At 47.2% G+C, this 21996-nt stretch overlaps 1 protein-coding gene across 1 annotated transcript; it reads right to left on the bottom strand.

Annotated features, from left to right (window-relative positions):
* Window positions 1-19902: 19902 nt before the first annotated feature.
* On the bottom strand, window positions 19903-21793 carry LOC123136270 (54S ribosomal protein L37, mitochondrial). Its single transcript, XM_044555614.1, has 2 exons — window positions 21653-21793; window positions 19903-20601 (listed from the first exon to the last, which is right to left on the bottom strand). Exon 2 carries the CDS (start codon window positions 20580-20582, stop codon window positions 20193-20195), a length of 390 nt encoding a protein of 129 aa, XP_044411549.1. The 5' UTR covers window positions 20583-20601; window positions 21653-21793; the 3' UTR covers window positions 19903-20192.
* Window positions 21794-21996: the final 203 nt, after the last annotated feature.

Here is a 21996-nt window from a genome sequence, read left to right on the forward strand (position 1 = left end):
AATGGTCACCGGAGCTGCGTCGACGGCGAGCTCGGCGACGGCGGAGGTTCGGCCGTGGTGGGGAGGAGGCTACGGTGAGGGAACGAGGGGGAGAAGAGGGGGAAACGGTGGCGTAGCTCACCGCGGTTGCAGTGGGCGTCGAAGCGGGCTCGGGGACGCGCTGGAGACGGCGAATTCGACGGCGACGGTGGTCGGAGCCCGAAGAGGGGAACGGCGACGTGGCGGCGATGCAGGGCTTCCGGGGAGCTGTGAAGCGGTGGGGAGGAAGAGGGAGTCGAGGCGGAGCTCCTGAGCTAGTCGGGGGAGCGAGGGGTGGTCGGAGACGGTGGCTATGGCGAACGGCGGCGAGGGTGGTGTTCGGCCGGGCGAGAGAGAGAGCGAGGGGAGAGCCGGGGGGAGAGTGAGAGAGAGCAGGGAGGAGGCGTGGCGTCGTCCAGGGACACCGAGACGAGGAGGGGAGGGCAGGCAGGCAGGGAGAGAGGTGGCGTGGCGCGGTGGCCGTGCGCGCGCGCCGGCCACACGCCTGGCCGACTGGCGCCAGGAGGACGACGGCGGTGGTGGGCTGGGCTGGCTAGCTGGGCCGGCCAGCTGGCTGGGCCGCACAGGTAAGTTTTCCCCCTTTTTTTCTATTTCTGTTTTATTTAATATATCTGCAACTTTGTTGAATTAAATAAAATACCTAGGCAACTCCAAAAATCACCAAACTACTCCTGGTCCATAGTTGGATTATTTCCAACATGAAACATTTCAGTTTGGAGATATTTGAGCATTTAAATATTTTATATTATTTTAAATGCCCAAATTCAAATATTTATGATTTAAATCAAAAACCTTAGGATGGCCTAGGAAAATGTGCATCACTTTTGGCAGAGGTTCTGAACCAAGGCAAAAATGATGGGCATTTTAGAAGGGCATTTCAGGTTCATTGAAAAATTATTTTAGTAACCCTAGTTGGTTTCAGAGGGGACTGGGGGTTCTGTCATCCCCATTTCAAGTTTCTGATGAAAGAGTAAACATGATGCAACACTCTAATGCATGACTAGCTAGGGTGTGACAACTCACCCCCACTCAAAGAATCTCGTCCCGAGATTTGGGTTCCTCCGAGAAGAAGGCGGGATATTCAAGTCGAAGACGATCCTCCCTTTCCCAAGTTGCTTCATCCTCAGAATGGTGCGACCATTGAACCTTGAGAAACTTGATATTATGACGTCGCGTGGTACGTTCGGCTTGATCGAGGATACGAATGGGGTACTCTCGATATGTAAGATTATCTTGGAGATCAAGCGTTTCGTGGTCCACTTCACGGATAGGATCCGAGAAGCAACGCCTGAGTTGAGAAACGTGGAAGACATCGTGAACTCTGGAGAGGTGCGGAGGTAGTTCCAACTGGTAGGCAACTTCTCCTCGTTTGGCAAGAATGCGAAAAGGTCCAATGTAACGAGGAGCCAATTTGCCTTTGATACCGAAACGATGGGTTCCCTTCAGAGGGGTGACCCGAAGATAAGCCTTCTCGTCAACCTCGAAAGTCATAGCCTTATGTTTTCGGTCATATTGACTCTTTTGACGGGATTGGGCTGTTTTCAACTTTTCACGAACGATACGAACTTGTTCTTCTGCTTCCTGAATCATGTCCGGGCCAAAGAATTGTCTTTCCCCGGTCTCTGACCAGTTAAGGGGTGTTCGACATCGTCGTCCATAGAGAACTTCAAAAGGGGCTTTACCCAAGCTAGATTGATAGCTGTTGTTGTAAGCGAATTCGGCAAATGGAAGGCACTTCTCCCAGTCCATTCCGAACGAGATAACAGAGGCTCGAAGCATGTCTTCTAGAATTTGGTTGACGCGTTCCACTTGACCACTTGACTGAGGGTGGAAAGCGGTGCTAAAGGAGAGACGGGTTCCCATAGCATTTTGGAAACTTTCCCAAAATCGAGAGGTGAAAAGACTTCCTCGATCCGAATTGATTTCCAAAGGAACACCATGGAGGGACACTATCCGGGAGATGTATAAGTCTGCCAGCTGGCTAGCGGTTATACTCTCACGAACAGGTAAGAAATGAGCTACTTTGGAAAGACGATCGACCACGACGAAAATAGCATTATTCCCTCTTTTGGTCCTGGGAAAACCGGTAATGAAATCCATACCAATTTTATCCCATTTCCATTCAGGAATAGCTAAGGGTTGAAGGGTGCCAGCAGGCCGTTGATGCTCTGCTTTTACACGACGACAGACGTCGCAATTTGCAATATACTGAGCAATTTCTCTTTTCATCCTAGTCCACCAGAACCTCTGGCGTAGGTCCTGATACATTTTAGTGCTACCGGGATGAATGGTGAGAGGAGATTCATGAGCTTCCTTAAGGATCAAACGCCTCAGGTTTCGCACTTTGGGAACCACTAGTCGATTCCCGAAGTATACGACCCCTTGATCATTAATGGAGAAACAATCCGCAATTCCTTTCTGAATGTTCCTCTTGATGCGGGAGATTCCCGGATCTACCTTCTGTGCTTTGATAATTTGATCCGTAAGGGTAGGTTTTGCCACCAAGGTGGAGAGAAAACCTTGAGGAACAATGTGAAGGTTAAGCTTCCGAAATTCCTCATGGAGAAGCGGTTGACTTTGTTGTAACATCAGGTTGTTACAATAAGATTTACGACTTAGCGCATCAGCCATGACGTTGGCTTTCCCTGGGGTGTAGGTTATTCCTAAGTCGAAGTCTGTGATCAATTCAACCCAACGTCTCTGCCTGAGATTCAAATCCGGTTGGGTGAAAATATACTTCAGACTTTGGTGATCAGTGAATATTTCGCAACGATTACCGAGGAGGTAATGTCGCCAGGTCTTAAGTGCATAGACTACGGCTGCAAGTTCTAGATCATGAGTAGGATAATTCTCCTCATGTGGGTGCAATTGCCGTGAAGCGTAAGCAATTACGTGTCGATCTTGCATAAGAATGCAACCTAGTCCTTGTCGCGAGGCGTCGCAGTAGATAACAAAGTCTTTGGAGAAGTCTGGCGGTACCAGTACGGGAGCAGAGGTCAGGCGTCTTTTCAGTTCCTGAAAGCTGTGCTCACATTGTGGAGTCCATTCGAACTTCTTATCTTTCTTGAGGAGTTCGGTTAGAGGTTTAGCAACCTTGGAGAAATTCTCGACAAAGCGACGACAATAGCTCGCTAAGCCCAGAAAACTCCGAACTTGCTTGACCGATTCGGGTGGAGTCCAATTAAGGACGGCTTGAACTCGCTCAGGGTTAACAGCAATACCTTTACCAGATATTACATGACCCAGATAGGTCACTTCTGACAACCAGAATTCACATTTTGAAAATTTGGCATAAAGGCGATGCTCTCGAAGTTTCTTCAACACTAGCCTTAAATGTTCGGCATGTTCTTCCTCATTCTTGGAGTAGATGAGTATATCATCGAGATAAACTACGACGAATTTATCCAAATACTCCATGAAGATTGAGTTCATTAACCGAGAAAAGGTGGCTGGAGCGTTGGTTAAACCGAAGGACATGACGGTGTACTCGTATTGGCCATAACGAGTAACAAAGGCCGTTTTAGGAATGTCCCCGTTTCTGATTTTGATTTGATGGTATCCCAACCTCAAATCCATCTTGGAGAAGACTGAGGATCCAGCGAGCTGATCATACAGATCGTTGATCCTGGGAAGTGGATATTTGTTTTTGATTGTGACCAAATTGACAGGTCGGTAATCTACAACCATCCGGTCCGTACCATCCTTCTTCTTGACGAATAGGACGGGGCAAGCCCACGGAGATGAACTAGGGCGGATGAAACCCTTTTTCAAGGATTCATCGAGTTGTTTTTTAAGCTCGGCTAGTTCTAGGGGTGCCATCTTATAAGGTCTTCTAGCAATCGGAACGGTTCCTGGAATGAGGTCTATTACGAACTCAACATCCCTGTCAGGTGGAACACCTGGCAATTCCTCTGGAAAGACATCCGGGAAGTCACGGACTACCGGAACGTCCTCAAGGTCTGGCAAAGGGCTGGCGTTAAGAGAATATAATTGTCGCTTGGCTATTCGGGTCAAGACATTGACTATCTTCCCCGAAGGATGGGTGAGTTGAACAGTCCTAGAGAAGCAATCAATTTTGGCTTGATGAGCTGACATCCAGTCCATACCCAAAATGATATTAATATCTGAAGATTTAAGGGCTATCAAAGATGCGAGGAAAACAAGTCTGTCGACTTGGATTTCATTTCCATGGCTTACTCTAGAAGTTTGCCATTTGGATCCCGGAGTTTGAATTACCATAGAGGATGGCAAGTCACAGAATGCAACGTTATGCAAACGAGCATAATTTTCAGATATAAAAGAATGAGAGGCTCCTGTATCGAAAAGAACAGATGCCGGGTGGCAATTAACAAGAAGCGTACCGAGAACGACGTTGGGATCTTCTTGAGCTTCTTCGGCAGAGATACAGTTGACATGGCCACGTGAAGCGGTGACCGGTTTAGCATGAAACACTTTTCCTGTCGGCTTGCCACGGCCAACAGCTTTAGCAGATTGATTGGGGTTGGTCTGGGGACACTCACGCATATAATGACCAGATTCCCCACACTTGAAACAAGTCACGGAACTGGTACGTGGAGGAGCATTATTAGTTGGACCCCCATAGGGCTTGGCTGGAGCAGACTGTTGTACGGAGCGAGGCGGCTGAAAAGATGGCCTCGGTGTGAACCTGGGTGGCAGGGCGGTGTTGGGTACCCACACGCGGCGCTTCTGAGGACCAGCACCGGATGAGGAACCCGTGTCACGTCCATGCTTGCGTGTTGCGTCATAATCAGTCTGACCAGTTTCAGCACTGATGGCTTTGTTGACAAGTTTCGGAAAAGATGTGCACTCATGCAGACGGAGGTCGCGGCGAAGCTCAGGACTAAGGCCCTTACGGAACCTTGCTTGCTTCTTGGCGTCAGTAGACACTTCCTCAGTTGCATATCGGGCGAGCTTACCAAACTCCCTGCTATAGGCATCCACAGAAAGTCGGCCTTGGGTGAAATTGCAAAATTCTTCACGCTTACGGTCCATGAGACCCTCCGGAATGTGATGTTCACGGAAAGCCTCGCTGAACTCAGCCCAAGTGGTGACATGGCCCGCTGGGCGCATAGCTCCATAATTCTCCCACCATAGACTGGCGGGGCCTTCAAGATGATATGCAGCAAAGGTGACCTTGTCAGCCTCCGCTACCAGCGCGGAACGCAGTTTGTGAGAGATACTGCGAAGCCAGTCATCAGCGTCGAGAGGCTCGACGGAGTGGTGGAACGTGGGTGGATGCAATTTGATAAAATCACTGAGTGACACCACGTTAGCCCTCTGATGGTGTGCTGTATTCTGTTCAATACGCTCCAACAAACGGTTGGTCTCCCGCTTGTTTCTCTCAGCTTCCATCATCACCTCGGCTAGTGAAGGAGGATGAGGCAGATTTTCATTCCTGGCTTCACTGCCTTCGGCCTGCTCTTGGGAAGCAGGGTTAGCGCGCGTGTTGACCATCCTAGGTAAACAAGACAATGATTTAGTCAGGATGGTAAAATTCCGACATAGGATATAGAATGTAAGGAATAACTCGGAATGCAAGATGATCATCCGTATGACATGGTAGATACAGAAACTGCTTCTTTTATTCCATCGTCATACACACCATACAGGGTTTAGTACAAGACCAACAAGTACTATTACGGTGAAAAGAGGATTACATCTCATCGGAGGCATCCCAAACTCCTATACATTATTTTTCTACATCTCCGGAAAGAGTACAAACTAGGTCATATCCCACGAGTCACGCAGGACGATAGACGACACAGCTAGTGCGAACTAGTGATACTACCACTAACTCAGACCGATCCGTAGTAGTCCTCGTAGAAGTCACCTCCATAGCCTGGAAGTTCAACATGATCATCCGGAAACAGACGGTCTCGCGGAGCTTGTGGACCATAGGGGCTAGGATGAGGCCTTGGACCAACAAACGGTGGCCTGCGGGGACCGCGAGGTGGGGTGATGCCTCCTACATCACGCCAAACCATCACGTCTGGCAGAGCAGATCTCACAGGATAGAGATCGCGCATATCTGAATATCCAGCTTGCACCGCCGGTGCGAACCGAGTCAAAGTGGCCCAGTGGTCAGCACGGGTATTGAAGAGCTCTAACCTTAAGGCCCGATTTTCACGGTCCTTATCCTCGAGCATCTCAGCAGTGGTGCGAGTCCGTGAATCCTCCTGAGTGGAGTCAGCGTAGATAGCCTGGAGATACCCTTGTGCTCCCGGAAGTGATCCTGGCATATACCGGAAGTCAGAGTCCCGAAATAGACCAGATCTGACTCGCATAATGGTCATCATAGAGTAGGCGGCATCCTGCACAGCCATCTCAATAGTAACCCCGAGTCCATAGGAGCAGTGAAGAGGCTCAGTGGATCCAGGATAAGATGGAAATATCCTGACAGTGCAGAGATACTGGCTTTGATTGAAGTCCCGGAATTGCTCTTCGACCGTGTACTCGGGATACCAGCGATATCCAGCCTCAGTCATTACCCTGACCAACTTAGCAGTATGGCCGGGTACATCTAGGCATCGAGTCAGGCGAACCACTTGATTGAGGTCGCGAGTGGTCATCTGAAAGCACAATCATAATGCAAGGGCATTAGAATTTCTAGCAAAATTTCGGCAGCATAACAGCTGTAAATGCTCAAAAAGGATATTGAGACATTTGACAAAGGATTTCGTACACACTCAACATCATCACATCAAAGTTCTGGAACCATTCTAACAACATAATGTGGTAGTAGAGCTGAACTAGGCTGATAACCATCAAACTTATAAGGTACTACTGATTAGTAACTCGTGATCCTGATAGAGAGAACAGATCCTAATTCCTTAACCCCCGGTGGAAGAATGGACTGACTCAGATCAGAAAGTCATAAGGTATAAGGAGTAAAAGAGCCTTACGTTCCAACCCACAAACAATTCCCCTACATATAACTAAAGAATTTCTAGACTCAACATCGACCAGTTTGGCTTGGAGAACCTACAGGCAGTCCGGCTCTGATGCCAACGCTGTCAGGACCCCGACTCGATGTCACATCGATCTAGCTGGTAACACCTCATATCACTTTGCGGCCTCACGCACGGTATCCCCACGGGTGTCGTCTTACCTTTTCCCGGGACCGTTTGCGCCTTTTGGCTCACGTATATGATAGTGTCGCTAGCATCCATATGATAAAGAGCCCGGGCTGACATGACTAGTCGTAAACCCAAAGTGGCACAGACTTACAGGGACAGGCATTCATGACCCAGCTTCGAACGTGTCGGTCATCAGCAAGTGGGTCCGGGCTGTAGCACTGGGCTAGCAGGACTCCGGTAAACCGGGCTGTAGCGGGCTAACAGGACTCCGGTACTCAAAGCGTGACATTTCCCCGAAGGGACAGACACAGGAACGAAGAAGGACACATGCCGGCCAGCCTAAGTGTTCCAGAGCAGTAGCAAGCTACCATGGCTCAGCGGTAACACTAGGAGACATTTCCCGGTAAGAGAGGCTACTAAAGATAAACAACTAGATAGTCAGATCCCACACATACCAAGCATTTCAATCATACACACAATATGCTCGATATGTGCAAATACAACGAAGCATCACAACATGACTCTATGACACAAGTACTTTATTTAAGGCTCAGGGAGCCATACATAACATACACAAAGGTACGGGTCTCACGACCCAACATACAAGTCATACAGTCATACAAGCCAACAGCGGAAGTAACTTGTCTGAGTACAGACAACTAGTAAAATAAAAGAGGCTTGGAAAGCCTAGCTATACTACGTGGTCCTCCACAAGTTCAGGGTCACCACCTGGGTCCTTAGCCTACTCGTTGATGTCAACGTCTACATAGAACCCATCAGAAGGGGTTGCAGCGTCTTCTGTAAAAATGTAGATTATAGCAACATGAGTACAAAGGTACTCAGCAAGACTTACATCAGATCCTACATACATGCATAGTATCAAGAAGGGTTGGTGGAGTTATTGCAGCAAGCCAGCTTTGACTCTTGGCTAGGCTATCCTACGATACTCCAACTTGAAATAGTTTTGCGCACACGAGTCCACTATTCACCACTTCAATACACTACCGAGGATCCACCTCCGTCTTCCTACGGAAGAGCCATCCTCGGCACTCACACTTATCTTGAGGCTTTTAGTAGTTTCCATTTACTTGTCTATGAACTGTATAGGCAACCAAGTAGTCCTTTACCGCGGACGCGGCTATTCGAATAGATCATGTTAACCCTGCAGGGGTGTACTTCTTCATACACGCTCTCACCACTTATCGTTGCTTACACGACATGTACTCGGCAACCTTCAAGCGGAAGCCCAACGTGGGTGTCGGCCACGACCTACCTAATCACCTAAGCCTCCAGTCCAGGTTTATCGCCTATTCAGGTTCCATCCGCAGGGAGTCCGGCCGAGGTTTCCCATACGGCCCCGAACGATGTGAACAGGGTTCCCGAGATACCTAACGGGTATTCGGTACACCGTGCCACGTACCTACCGCATCACAGCCCACCCCTACGGTCAGCGCTGTCCACGGCCTCCAGTAGGCTACAAACACCAGAAACTACTTGCAACTCCTGGACGGAGAACTAGGGTGAATAAGAAGCCGAGAGGGTCCATTGGTTTCGGGCCCAATGCATGGTAGTAGCTGGTTCTTAAATCACACATACAGATCTCAGTGCTTAAGGTCGGCTTCAATGAAACAACCCACCATGTACTCCTACATGGCCTCTCATCGATACCTTTACCAAATCGTGTTCACCACACCACTCTCATTACCGACATAATCATTTCACTCTAGCCCATCACCCAGATGAACCAGACCTGACACGACTCTAAGCATAGCAGGCATAGCAAGGTAGGAACAACACATACATATGGCTCAATCAACTCCTACACATGCTAGTGGGTTTCATCTAGTTACTGTGGCAATGACAGGTCATGCAGAGGAAATGGGTTCAACTACCGTAGCACACAGCAGTTTGAATCGCGTTGTCTTAATGCAGTAAAAGAGAGCAGGAGCGAGAACATGGGATTGTATCGATATGATCAAATGGTTGGTTGCTTGCCTGATGGTTCGATGCACGGATACGGTTCTTCGTTAGGGTAATCACGGTACTCCTCGGGGACAGATCCTGTCGCAAAGGACATCGATACACAAGCATCACCAAACAATGTGCAACAATATGATGCATGCATGAAACATGGCAATATGAGTGTGTTGGACTAATGCAACTAAAGCCAGAAGGGTTTGAACAAATTTGAATCAAAGATTCAAATTCCAAATTCAAATATGGCCTTTTAAAGTGCCTTTTCTTGTTCTGCTTAAAACATCAATTTAACTTGTTTGATCATGCATGAAAATAGTACAGATGGATAGATTGGATTTTTCTGATCATTTTTCATATATAATTTGTCCAATTTGGAGTTACAGAATAAAAGTTATGAATTTTTGAAGTTTAAATAATATTCTGGAATTTCCTGATTTAATTTAAATCCAGAAATTCAATTACTGCGTCAGCCTGACGTCAGTGTGACGTCAGCAGGTCAACGGAACAGGTCTGGGTCAAACCTGACAGTGGGTCCCACATGTCAGGGTGATTATTTTAATTAAAACTTAATTAAAACTAATCCTGTTTAATTAACAGGGCTGGGCCCCACCTGTCATTGACTCAGGGGAGTCAACCAGGGCCCACCCGTGGTCAAAGTCAATGTCGGCTGCCGGCGTTTAGTCGCCGGCGAGCCCGACGCGGCGGCGGAAGTGGTTTTGGTCGTTTCGGCCACCAAATGGACCGCGGAGGCCACCGGAGTGGAGCTGAGGACAACCCGCAGCTCTTGGCGGAGCCCGTTGGGGTCGGGGTGGCCGGAGTCGACGGCGGCGAGCTCGGCTGCGGCCGCCGGGGTTCGGTCGTGCACGGGAACGGTGCTGGAGCTCGAAGTCGAGCAAAGCGAGGCGCTAGGAATGCTCTACGGGGTCTTGCGAACTCGTTGGACTCGCCGGGGTGACCAAATGGTCACCGGAGCTGCGTCGACGGCGAGCTCGGCGACGGCGGAGGTTCGGCCGTGGTGGGGAGGAGGCTACGGTGAGGGAACGAGGGGGAGAAGAGGGGGAAACGGTGGCGTAGCTCACCGCGGTTGCAGTGGGCGTCGAAGCGGGCTCGGGGACGCGCTGGAGACGGCGAATTCGACGGCGACGGTGGTCGGAGCCCGAAGAGGGGAACGGCGACGTGGCGGCGATGCAGGGCTTCCGGGGAGCTGTGAAGCGGTGGGGAGGAAGAGGGAGTCGAGGCGGAGCTCCTGAGCTAGTCGGGGGAGCGAGGGGTGGTCGGAGACGGTGGCTATGGCGAACGGCGGCGAGGGTGGTGTTCGGCCGGGCGAGAGAGAGAGCGAGGGGAGAGCCGGGGGAGAGTGAGAGAGAGCAGGGAGGAGGCGTGGCGTCGTCCAGGGACACCGAGACGAGGAGGGGAGGGCAGGCAGGCAGGGAGAGAGGTGGCGTGGCGCGGTGGCCGTGCGCGCGCGCCGGCCACACGCCTGGCCGACTGGCGCCAGGAGGACGACGGCGGTGGTGGGCTGGGCTGGCTAGCTGGGCCGGCCAGCTGGCTGGGCCGCACAGGTAAGTTTTCCCCCTTTTTTTCTATTTCTGTTTTATTTAATATATCTGCAACTTTGTTGAATTAAATAAAATACCTAGGCAACTCCAAAAATCACCAAACTACTCCTGGTCCATAGTTGGATTATTTCCAACATGAAACATTTCAGTTTGGAGATATTTGAGCATTTAAATATTTTATATTATTTTAAATGCCCAAATTCAAATATTTATGATTTAAAACAAAAACCTTAGGATGGCCTAGGAAAATGTGCACCACTTTTGGCAGAGGTTCTGAACCAAGGCAAAAATGATGGGCATTTTAGAAGGGCATTTCAGGTTCATTGAAAAATTATTTTAGTAACCCTAGTTGGTTTCAGAGGGGACTGGGGGTTCTGTCATCCCCATTTCAAGTTTCTGATGAAAGAGTAAACATGATGCAACACTCTAATGCATGACTAGCTAGGGTGTGACACTAATTATGTCATTGATATGAGTCATTATAATCTTTAAATGTTATTGTTGACATGGTTAGTTATAATGTTGGCTGAAAACCTGGGTGTTGTTTAAGCTTATTTATGCAAACAAGAGCAAAAGAGTTCGTAAAAGTTTTTTTTCTCACTTTCAGTTTATCAACTGAATTGCTTGAGGACACGCAAAGGTTTAAGCTTGGGGGAGTTTATACGTCTCCAACGTATCTACTTTTTCTCACGCTTTTCCTCTTGTTTTGCACTCTAATTTCCATGATTTGAATGAAACTAACCCCAGACTGACGCTGTTTTCAGCAGAACTATCATGGTGTTGTTTTTGTGCAAAAATAAAAGTTCTCAGAATGGAACGAAACTTTGCGAGGATTTTTTATATCAATAATAAGAATTTCTGGAGCCAAGACCTTCCGGAGAGGGGCACCTGGGTGGGCACAACCCACCAGGGCGCACCCCCCTCTCCTGGCGCGCCCAGGTAGGTTGTACCCACCTGGTGGCCCCGCGGATGACCCCCCTGATACTATAAAATCACATATTTCCAGAAAAAATCAGGAAGAAAGAATTATTGCGATCCACGAGATGGAGCCGCCGCCAAGCCCTGTTCTTCCCTTGGAGGGTAGATCTGGAGTCCGTTTGTAGCTCCGGAGAGGGGGGTCTCCGTTCTTCGCAATCACCAACCCATCTCCATCGCCAATTCCATGATGCTCCCCACCGCGAGTGAGTAATTCCTTCATAGGCTCGCTGGTCGGTGAGTAGTTGGATGAGATTCATCATGTAATCGAGTTAGTTTTGTTAGGGCATGATCCTTAGTATCCACTATGTTCTTAGATTGATGTTGCTATGACTTTGCTATGCTTAATGCTTGTCACTTTGGGCCCAGGTGCCATGAACTCATATCTGAACCATTTATGAATTCATCATTATATCCATGATCTAGATCCGATCTTGCCAGTTATAGTCACCTACCTACGGTTATGATCCGACAACCCCGGAGTGACAACAACCGGGCCCACTCTCGGTGATGACCGTAGTTTGAGGAGTTCATGTATTCACTATGTGTTAATGTTTTGTTCCGGTTCTCTATTAAAAGGAGGCCTTAATATCCCTTAGTTTCCAATATGGACCCCGCTGCCACGGGAGGGTAGGATAAAAGATGTCATGCAAGTTCTTTTAATAAAGCACGTATGACTATTTACGGAATGCATGCCTACATTATATCAATGAACTAGAGCTATTGCTGTATCGCCCTAGGTTATAACTATCACATGATGAATATCATCCAACAAGTCACAGATCCAATGCCTATGAATTTATCATATATTGTTCTTGCTAAGTTACTACTGTTGCTACTGCTATCATTACTGCTATAATATTACTGCTATCATTGTTACTGTTCCCTTTACTACTGCTGCTATCATCAAAACTATCATACTATTGTGTTACTAATCACTTTGTTGCTGATAATTAATCTCCAGGTGTGGTTGAATTGACAACTCAGCTGCTAATACCTTCGAATATTCTTTGGCTCCCCTTGTGTCGAATCTATAAATTTGGGTTGAATACTCTACCCTCGAAAACTATTGCGATCCCCTATACTTGTGGGTTATCAACATGGTCATGCGGTCAGCAACATATACTACTCCCCCTTGATCAAAATGAGGTGATGGCAGGAGGTGAAAGGGCAAGAGGGTGAGCTTTTGCATAGTTGTGCATTGGCATTTGGGTGAAGTTTGGCGAAAGGGAAAACATGTTCATCAAAGACCACATCACAAGAAACATAGACATGACTAGAGGCAATATCTAGGCACTTATATCCTTTGTGAAGGCTACTGTACCCCAAGAAAGCACATTGTTTTGACCATAATTCAAGTTTGTGTTTATTGTAGGGACGTAGATTAGGCCAAACGGCACATCCAAATATGCAAAGAAATGAGTAGTCAGGTTTCTAGCCAAAGAGACGTTCGAGAGGTGTTTGATTTTTGATGACCCTACTAGGGACACGATTGATGAGATAAACGGCGGTGAGGAATGCCTCATCCCAAAATTTCAAGGGCATAAAAGCATGAGCAAGGAGTGATAGACCAACTTCCACAATATGTCTATGCTTTCTTTCTACAGATCCGTTTTGTTGGTGAGTACGGGGACATGAAACATGATGAGTCATGACGATGCGTCAAAAAAAGAATTGAGTTTTTGGTATTCACCCCCCAATCTGTTTGCATAGCAAGAATTTTCCGATCAAAGAGACGTTCAGCATGTTGTTGGAAAAGATGAAATTTCTCAAACACGTCGAACTTATTTTTGAGCAAATAAATCCAACTAAACTTGCTAAAATCATCAATAAACTCACATAATAATATTTTTGTTTGCCTACAGAAACGGGTCCAGGACCCCACACATCCAAAAAAACAATCTCTAAAGGAGCTTTTGATTCACTAAAAGATTTAGGATAAGGAAGTTGATGGCTCTTGGTCATCTGACAAGCATCACAAACCAACATATGGTCTTTCTTATTCGATACGGGAAGACTAAAATCATGAAGAATTTTTCTGGACCACCGGTAATGCAGGATGTCCCAAGCGCTTATGCCATCATGAAGTAGACGGTTTTACCACGCTAATGACTTATCGGGGATGAGCATCTTGCCTACCAGGAATAGGAAACAAACTACCCCTACTCTTGTTTTGAAGAATGATCCTCCGAGTGGCCCGATCCTTAACAAAAAAAGTTTCAAGGTAAACCTCAAGGAAAGCATGATTATCTTTGATGAGTTAATAGGCAGAAAGTAAACTCTTGTCGGCTTGAGGAGAATGAAGTATGTTGTTTAGATCTAAGGAACCATGAGGAGTAGATAGAAATGAATGACCAACATGAGCAATGTCGATACCTTGACCACTAGTGGTGTGGATTTGTTCCGTCCGGTGTAGCGGTCACGGATAGCAAGCTTCTCCAGCTCACCGGTCACATGGTTTGTTGCACCAGTGTTAAGATACCAGTTGGTATCCACTCCATAGGAGTGGATGGCATTGGCAGATCGTTTTCCACCACCACCTCCACCACCCGCGGGATTGCGCACATTGTTGTTGTAGTTGCGGTCGTAGCGCTTCTTGCAGCGCCATGCTCCATGCCCTTCAAACTTGTAGATTTGACACTTCTCGCAATCACCACGGTCACCACCCTGGCGAGGCGCTCCACCAAAACTGTCGCCATCAGAGTTGTTGTCAAAGAAGCGGGCGCCTGTGTTGTTGTTGTTGTAGCCGTGGGAGCCACCGTTCCCGCCGCCATTGCCGTTCCCAGAACGACTGGAGTTGCCGCGACCTCCGCCCTTTGCAGCAAGGTTAGCGGAGGTCTGCATGGCGATGCGTGGCTCAGCAGCGAGCAGCAGCGAGAATAGCTCGCATAGGCCGATAGGTTGGTCGATGATGGTGCGCGTGGAGACGGCAGAGACGAAGCCACTATATTCCGGCTCGTGCATGAGGCCCTGGATGATGTGGGAGACGACATCATCTTCATCCAGAGGCCTCCCGACGGCTGCAAGTTCATCGGCGATCCCCTTCATCTTGGTGAAGTAGGCGGCTGCTGAGAAATCGCCTTTCCTGGTGTGCCCGATCTGATCCCGAAGCTGGATGATGCAGGCGCGGGATTGCGAGGAGAAACTCTGAAGGAGAGCACTCCAGGTGGCGGCAGCGGTCATGCAGTTGCTGACCTGCAGAAGCACTTCGCGCGCGAGAGAGATGCGATCAAAAATGAAAGCACCTGTTGGTCCTGGGTAGCCCACACGTCATGTGCTGGGTTGATGGTGACGATGACCTCCTTCTTGCCAGAGACCTTCGTCTTCATGCGGATCTCAGGGAGGGGCTCCTTGATGGAACCATCGAGGAAACCCATCATGCCCGCTGCCCGGATGTGCGGCAGCACTTGCGCCCTCTAGATGAGGAAGTTTTCCCGATTCATCTTCTCTGTGATTGTGTGGCTGAGGGAAGCGGGGGAGGGCGTGGCCATGGCAGGAGCACAAGACGAAGACATATCTAGATGCAATGGAAGAGCCAGACTCTATATACCATGTAGAAAACCTAGGCTTAAGCGTATGCTTTGCGCAGGGATGTGTGTGTGTTAATAAAGGGCTTGAAGGCCAGGAGATTAGAGGAGTTGGTTAGGCATAGGATTGATCTCCAAGTTAACTAACAAGATTGGGATCATATCTCTAGCCTAACCAGATTGTTACAACAAAAAAAACACACGCACATATTACAATGTTTAACACTAAGGAATTGTATTTGGTGACTATGTTACATCAATAGAAAGACAAAAGTATCTGAAGTATAATTTGCACACAACAATTGCAGCTTTGCTAAATGAGCAAAGATATGGCCAAATTCACCAAATACGACACCAATATTGGCAGCACAACCGAAGGTAGTGTGAGAACAACATACCAAAGGAACAAAAGCTACCAATTCCCAAAGAAATGACTATTCGAAGGATGACACCGCAACACTGCTGCAGATTGATTGCCTCGGCTGTCGGGTTGTAAGGATGGTGCATAAAATGAAAATAATTTGCTTCATCCCGCTTTATTCCTCAGAGTGACCTCCTCAATCGCACAACAAAAGTTTTGATTCGTGGTGGAGGTGACATTCTCGAAGGCTCCCTCATTCCTCTCCTTCTAGGTGGTCCACTCTACAATCTAAACGAGGGACCTCCAAGCATGGTTATGATGCTTCCACATATGCTCTCTACCCTTCTACCACTAGCTTAGTTGTGAGGAGGTGGCGGCCGCTGGTGCGAGCGCGGGCATTTGCTTGCAAAGCTGAAGGGCGTGGTGCCGAAGTTCCTCGATGAACAAGCAGAATGCCAAGAAACGAGCACTGTTCTCCTAGTGGTCATGACACATGGCACATACTAATAGCTATGCGGCCAACCATGTTGCGCACAGTTGTAGCATTCTACAGACAATATTTTCCTGAGTGCCTTCCATTCATAACACACAAGTGTATAAGCTTTAGTATACGATACTTTTCGCAATTGATATAGACATCTTCTTTTCCAAAATCACAACCTGAGTCGTTTGGGTTTGGGTCGGTTGGCTTAATTTGTAAGGAGAGGTAGGATATCTGGATATGTGACGTTATATGGAAGGTTACAATCAAAGATACGAGATATGTCTAGTGCAGTTTGCTATATAAGAGCGGATCGCCACTACCTAATTAATGGAAGGTTGGTGAGCTTTCAAGAACCTAAAATTACGCTCACCATTCTTGTGAAGTTGGTATTTTGGATACTAAAAAGAATTTAAAATGTAAATTTCACAACATGCGTATTATTATAGTACATTATAAACCTCCAAGAATATAATGTTATGAAAATACTTTTAGAGAGTATCTAGACATATGGCTTCCAATCGCTTTAAAATATATACCAAAAAAGGCCCGTGCCCCATTTTATAGATAAAGCATCGACCAATATACAAGTCAACACCTACAACACCAAACCACACCACACACACTCAAGGCAAGATACATGGCCACATGGGTGTTTATGAACAGCTTGCGAAACCATGCCCGACAAAACGAGTGCTCCAAGGCGGCGCCTTCAGAAAGGGCACGATACCAGAGCACCGCACGGCCTGATCCAAGGATCAAGGTTTCCCCTATAGCAACATTAACATGGATGACGGAGAGGAAGCGCGACGACACCCATAGGCACCGCCGCCGTCAGCCTGGTAGAGTCAGAGAGGGTTTTCACCCCGACAAGCCCTCTTAGGCTCCGAGACGTGGTTCAACAAGCTACGAGACGCCCACCGGACCACCAACTCCAACCATCGTGCACTGGACACCACGCCGCCCGCACAACCATGGCAATTAGCCAACACCCGAGCCGCGAGCTCCACCAACGAGCACCGCATCGTTGTTCAAGAATAAGCTAGTTCAAACCATATGCGTTGTTCAATAATAAGCTAGTTCATGCAGTCGCACGGTTCATGACTAGTAAATAATGTAAGGTTCTTGCCAAGGAAAAAGTGAAAACACATAAACAACATTTAGACTCGATTAGACTGAAGTCCTAAAGAACATCAACACTAGTTCTAGCATCAAGACCTAATCAAAGAAAAATCTGAACTGTAATAATCCCTGTATTAGACCATAATGCATAATTTGCGGTACAACAGCATTTGCAATATGTCATGTAATAGTGAAGAATGAATCCAGTTCCATGTCCCTTATTCTCAGTTGGCCCACCTTGCTCACCTCGCCCGAGGAAGCGTTGAAGAAAAAGAATGTCTTGGACGTATGTATCATCTACCACCGTGCCCTTGTGCCTTGCTCACTAGGCGAATTTCAGTAGCAAAAGCACACATGGACCAGAATATAGTTGCAGGATTTCTCAGATTCCCACTGAACTCTACGTCAATACTTGGACACAGTAAACGAGCAACGAACAAGAATTTTGCGCTGTGTAATCATTGCATCCGTTTCTGGTTATTTCTTCTTAGAGCGATGCTATACACACGATGAAACTCCAGCCGACGTGTGCACGATCCCATGTGGCAGCACAGCAGCGCACGTACATGCAGGAGGGAGTTGGTTTTTCTGTCCGCTGATGCATGCACACTGTGTATCGTTCGCAGATCGTGCAGTCCGTGTCGTGTGTGAAGCCATTTCGTTCTTCTTACTTATCCCTCCGTCCCAAAATATAATAACATTTTTAGGACTAGCACAGTGTCAAAAACGTTCTTATATTCTGGGACAGAGGGAGTATTTGCCTCACATTAAGATCAATATCTTCTGGTACAGAAAAGGATAGTCGTAATTACCAGCATCCATGTGTATCAGTACACTAGTCTATGTGAGTTTTGCTTCGGTGCACCCCCTTAAATGTTTACACGAATCTTTAAGGCACTCAAAAAGGTACAGAAGAAAAGTTCTTTCCAGGTTCCATACAATGAGTTGCCACCTACCACGAGAGTGTGTGCTAACAGTGAGGAGGAAGAGTGACAGTCACCTGATCTTAAAAACTGTCCCCAAGCAGCAGGGGAATTGATACCTCCAATTCCATACAGCATTGCACGTATCACCTGATCTTCGAAAAATGTTTGGTCTGAAATGACGTTGATCTCGTCCAACCTTACCCGTACCTTCCTTTCCTTGCTGCGCTGATAGCGATTTTATCATACACAACCCCCTCCCCCCCCCCCCCCCCCCCCCCCCCCGGTTTTAGCAAAGTTGAATTGCTGGCCTGGGCTTAGTTGCCTCGCCCCCCCCCCCCCCCCCCCTCGCGGGATCCCAGCGTTCTTTCGGGGCCCGAACCACACGTGGAGACGCTCGGCAGGGAAAACGAGCACGTCATTTGGACGAGCCGTTCGACGGGGTGGGCTGCCCCAACCCCCGCTCTTTCCCCGGGAAGAGGTCCCACGCCTGGACACTCCGGAAAAATTCTCCCGTTGTGCGATCTGAAATCGCTGCTTCGCTCTGAATCCCTCGCTCGTTGCCTTCCGCCCCTCTCGTCTCCCCTCCCCTGTACCACCAAATGTGCATAGGAGATCTCCCTGGCGGAAGGAAGGGAACCACAAGTGCTCTTGAAATTCCCCTGGTGGGATTTAGTAACCTGCGTGTTCTCCCGCTCGTCACCAAACAAAGCCTGCAAAGCGTTTGCGTCATGTTTACCAACGAACTATGCTTGGCAAATTTAACTCGGGTTTTTGATTCTTAAATCCGGCATTGTAGTAATGATTTTTATTCTAGACAAACCCAGTTTAACCTGTCGATTGCAGTATTACATGTTCACAACCCGCAAGAGAACTCACTATAGTATCTGGGTTGTAGTATTTATCAAGCCTCAGAAAAGGAGGTTTCAGGGAGAATTCTGGGCCAGTAAAACCTGCAAAGCGTTCATTTAAACAAATAACGCATCTGCCATTTCACTATGGTAACAAAACATGAAGACTCTTTGAAAGAAAATAAAGAAAGAAAGAACTAAAGACAATACTTATAGGTAAAGAAACATGGAATGTGTCCGCGTGTTTTTGACCTCCTTTTTCTCTTCGGTTTTGTGCTTGTCATACATACCTCCAGTTTTAGCTCACCGGCCGTATGATGCGGTTGTGGACATGGCCTTTGTGACATGTCCATTGGGTTACTGATTATTATCCCTTCTCAATACATCTTTATAAAGTCACAGTTAATAATTTAACCTCAACTATAGCTGATCTAAAGTCTACATATATATAGTTCCAGAAGTTCAGAAAAGGTCTGGCTATCCTCTTATGCGCCTGAAATTTGGGGATTAATAAGAGTGCAGGTTTTAGATAGATACAGCAAAGTTCTAACATTTAATCAGAATTTTGCTTCTTCTTATCTGGTTATCAGTTTAAGGTTGATTGCAGTAGTTGTTACAGTAAAACTGTTGGCGTTCTCTTTTGCTATCAGAACTAAACGTTGCCTCTACTGTATGCTCAGGAACTGAAATATTGTTATTTCTTTGACAAAATACTCTGATTGCGCAAACTCTCAGCAAATGTTGGATCGGACTCTAATATGTTGAATGCATGAGACGATGCAGCTTGAGGATGCACAACATGATTATTCTTTTTTATCACTAAAGATCATTGCAGTTTGTGCTAGAAGAGTAGCATTGCGGTGCTGCTCCAAGTTTCAGTCTCCTAAATCACATTCACCTATTATTTAAATGAATTCATGAGTCTGATGCACCATAGTCACGCTTTGCTAATTTCGCAAAGCTGTAATTTTTGTGTGCATGTTCAACTCATATTCAAATATCTCTGTCTTTCTATTGATAGGCTTAAAACTCCTGTTGCAAAACAGTGTACGAAGCCAAGCAAGAGCATGGGAAACTTCCTACAGGATTTGCTGCAAGATACAGAAGTTACATCTAGACAAGAACATGACAAACAGCATGCTGGTCACATAGCCTAAATTGTACTGGGCCAAGCAACTTCCAAGTCACTCCATTATTACCAAAAGTAACTAATGAACCTTGTAATGAAAGACAGGACAATATGCTTACTTTGACCACTACATGAGATGTGATTCTCCTGATCAGTTCTTAGCAGTGAGAGCATTGTTTTCCTTGATCCGAGCCCGGTTGTCCAACTTGACGAAACGCTTCAGGTCTTCATAAGGCAGTGTCTTGGCATCTTTCCTCCGCAGCTCGCTCAGCACAGGACGCTTGTCAATCAGGTGCCACAGCCAGTCAGGGTACTCCGAATCTGGTTGGATCTTCGGGTCAGAACCCTCCTTCAGGATATTTGCCCCGAACACAGTTGTACTCTTCATTTCTTTGCTGAGCACAGGTTTAGCATCAGCCGCACCACCTTTTCCGCCCTTCTTTCCCTTGGGCTGGGCTGCAAAGCCTCTTATCCCGACCAATTGAGCTGCATCCCTTGGAATAACTCCACGCTTTAATGCTCGTGTCCAAGACATTGCCATTCCTGGGTTGATATTTTAGCTGCATATATCAATCATCAGAACTAAGTGTCAACTCTGCTTACAAAAGAATTAAGTGTCAACTGATAACAAGGGAAAACCACCAATGCTGACAGAAGAAAGAGGTTCAAATCTGCAAACAATTAAGGCATTTGAACAGAGGGTCATATGAGTAGAGGGGCTAAAAGGAGTATGCTGAGCACATGAGACTTAGGCCCTGTTCGGAGACCCGCCACTCCACCACTCCGCTCCCGGAGTTGGAGTCAAAAGGCACGGAGCTGGTAAAGAGATGCTTCAGCTCCTCGTATTTTTAGGAGTTGGAGTGACTCCGAACAGGGCCTTAATACTGAAAAATCAGGTTTGGGGCCTTGCTGTTGCAGCCTGTTCCGGCTAGGCGGCCATGTGATTTTCACTGTAATGTAAGGAATTAAAGCTCGGAAAGCTTACATGTGTTATTTAAGGCTTGTAATTCTGCCTCCAAGATTGTTACTGCAACTTATTTCGAAATTACTATGTTGATCTACAGAATACACGAATTACACATGATTAAAGATGATGATGGTAAGATATAACCATCATTCAAAGTAAGGTTCTTGCCAGGTAAAAACAGTTCAAACAACATTCAGATTGGAGCAGTCTGAAGTCCTAAAGAACATCAACACTAGTTCCAGCATCAAGCCCCAGCCCGAGCAAAATCTGAATGATCCCTCTGTGTAGGCCACAGTATGGCATCATTCACAATATTTTTCAGGTAACAAGCACCACAATATGATTAGCAATTTTTTCTCTGAGTTCAGCTAAAGTATGAGAAAGGAGCAGACCAGATATGCCCCCCATCAGTTAACACAAGTTTCTTTCTTGTTGAAGCAAAATCGGTTAAAACATAAGACACTACTTCCTGCATCAAGCATCAGCCGACGCAAAATCAGAAACATATCTAATCCTATAGACCATCTACGCCGCCGCCGCCTTGCTGCGAATGAAGGGATGGGAGAGGGCGCAGGGCGCGCAGAGAGAGAGAGAGAGAGAGAGAGAGAGAGAGAGAGAGAGAGAGAGAGAGAGCTGTGGCGGACCTGCCGCGCCGATGCCCTAGATCCCGCTGCCGCCGCCGCCGCCGCGAGAGAGGAAAGTTGAGGGCCGAGGAGTAGGGTTTCGTTCTGGGGAGGGTGAGACCGACAGTTTCGCTCGTCCGGTAGATTTTGCCACTAGTGAAGTGCGATGGGTTGTTCTCAAAAGAAAAAGTGCGATGGGTTGCTACTTGCTAGGCGCACCCCATCAAATAATTTAGTAATTCCAAAAAAAAAATCAAATATGATTAAGTATTGTGCTCCTATAAAAAGTTTGGCCAAGAAATGATTCTCATTGACTTCAGGGCAAAAAATCAAATCTATGATGACAATATAGCGTGAGTAGTACT

The sequence above is a fragment of the Triticum aestivum genome, chromosome 6B (assembly GCF_018294505.1).
Source record: "Triticum aestivum cultivar Chinese Spring chromosome 6B, IWGSC CS RefSeq v2.1, whole genome shotgun sequence".
Lineage (NCBI taxonomy): Eukaryota > Viridiplantae > Streptophyta > Magnoliopsida > Poales > Poaceae > Triticum > Triticum aestivum.

Bases quoted from the DNA above. Each gene is read 5' to 3' on its own strand.
- LOC123136270 (XM_044555614.1), bottom strand. From the start codon at position 20,582: ATGGCAATGTCTTGGACACGAGCATTAAAGCGTGGAGTTATTCCAAGG.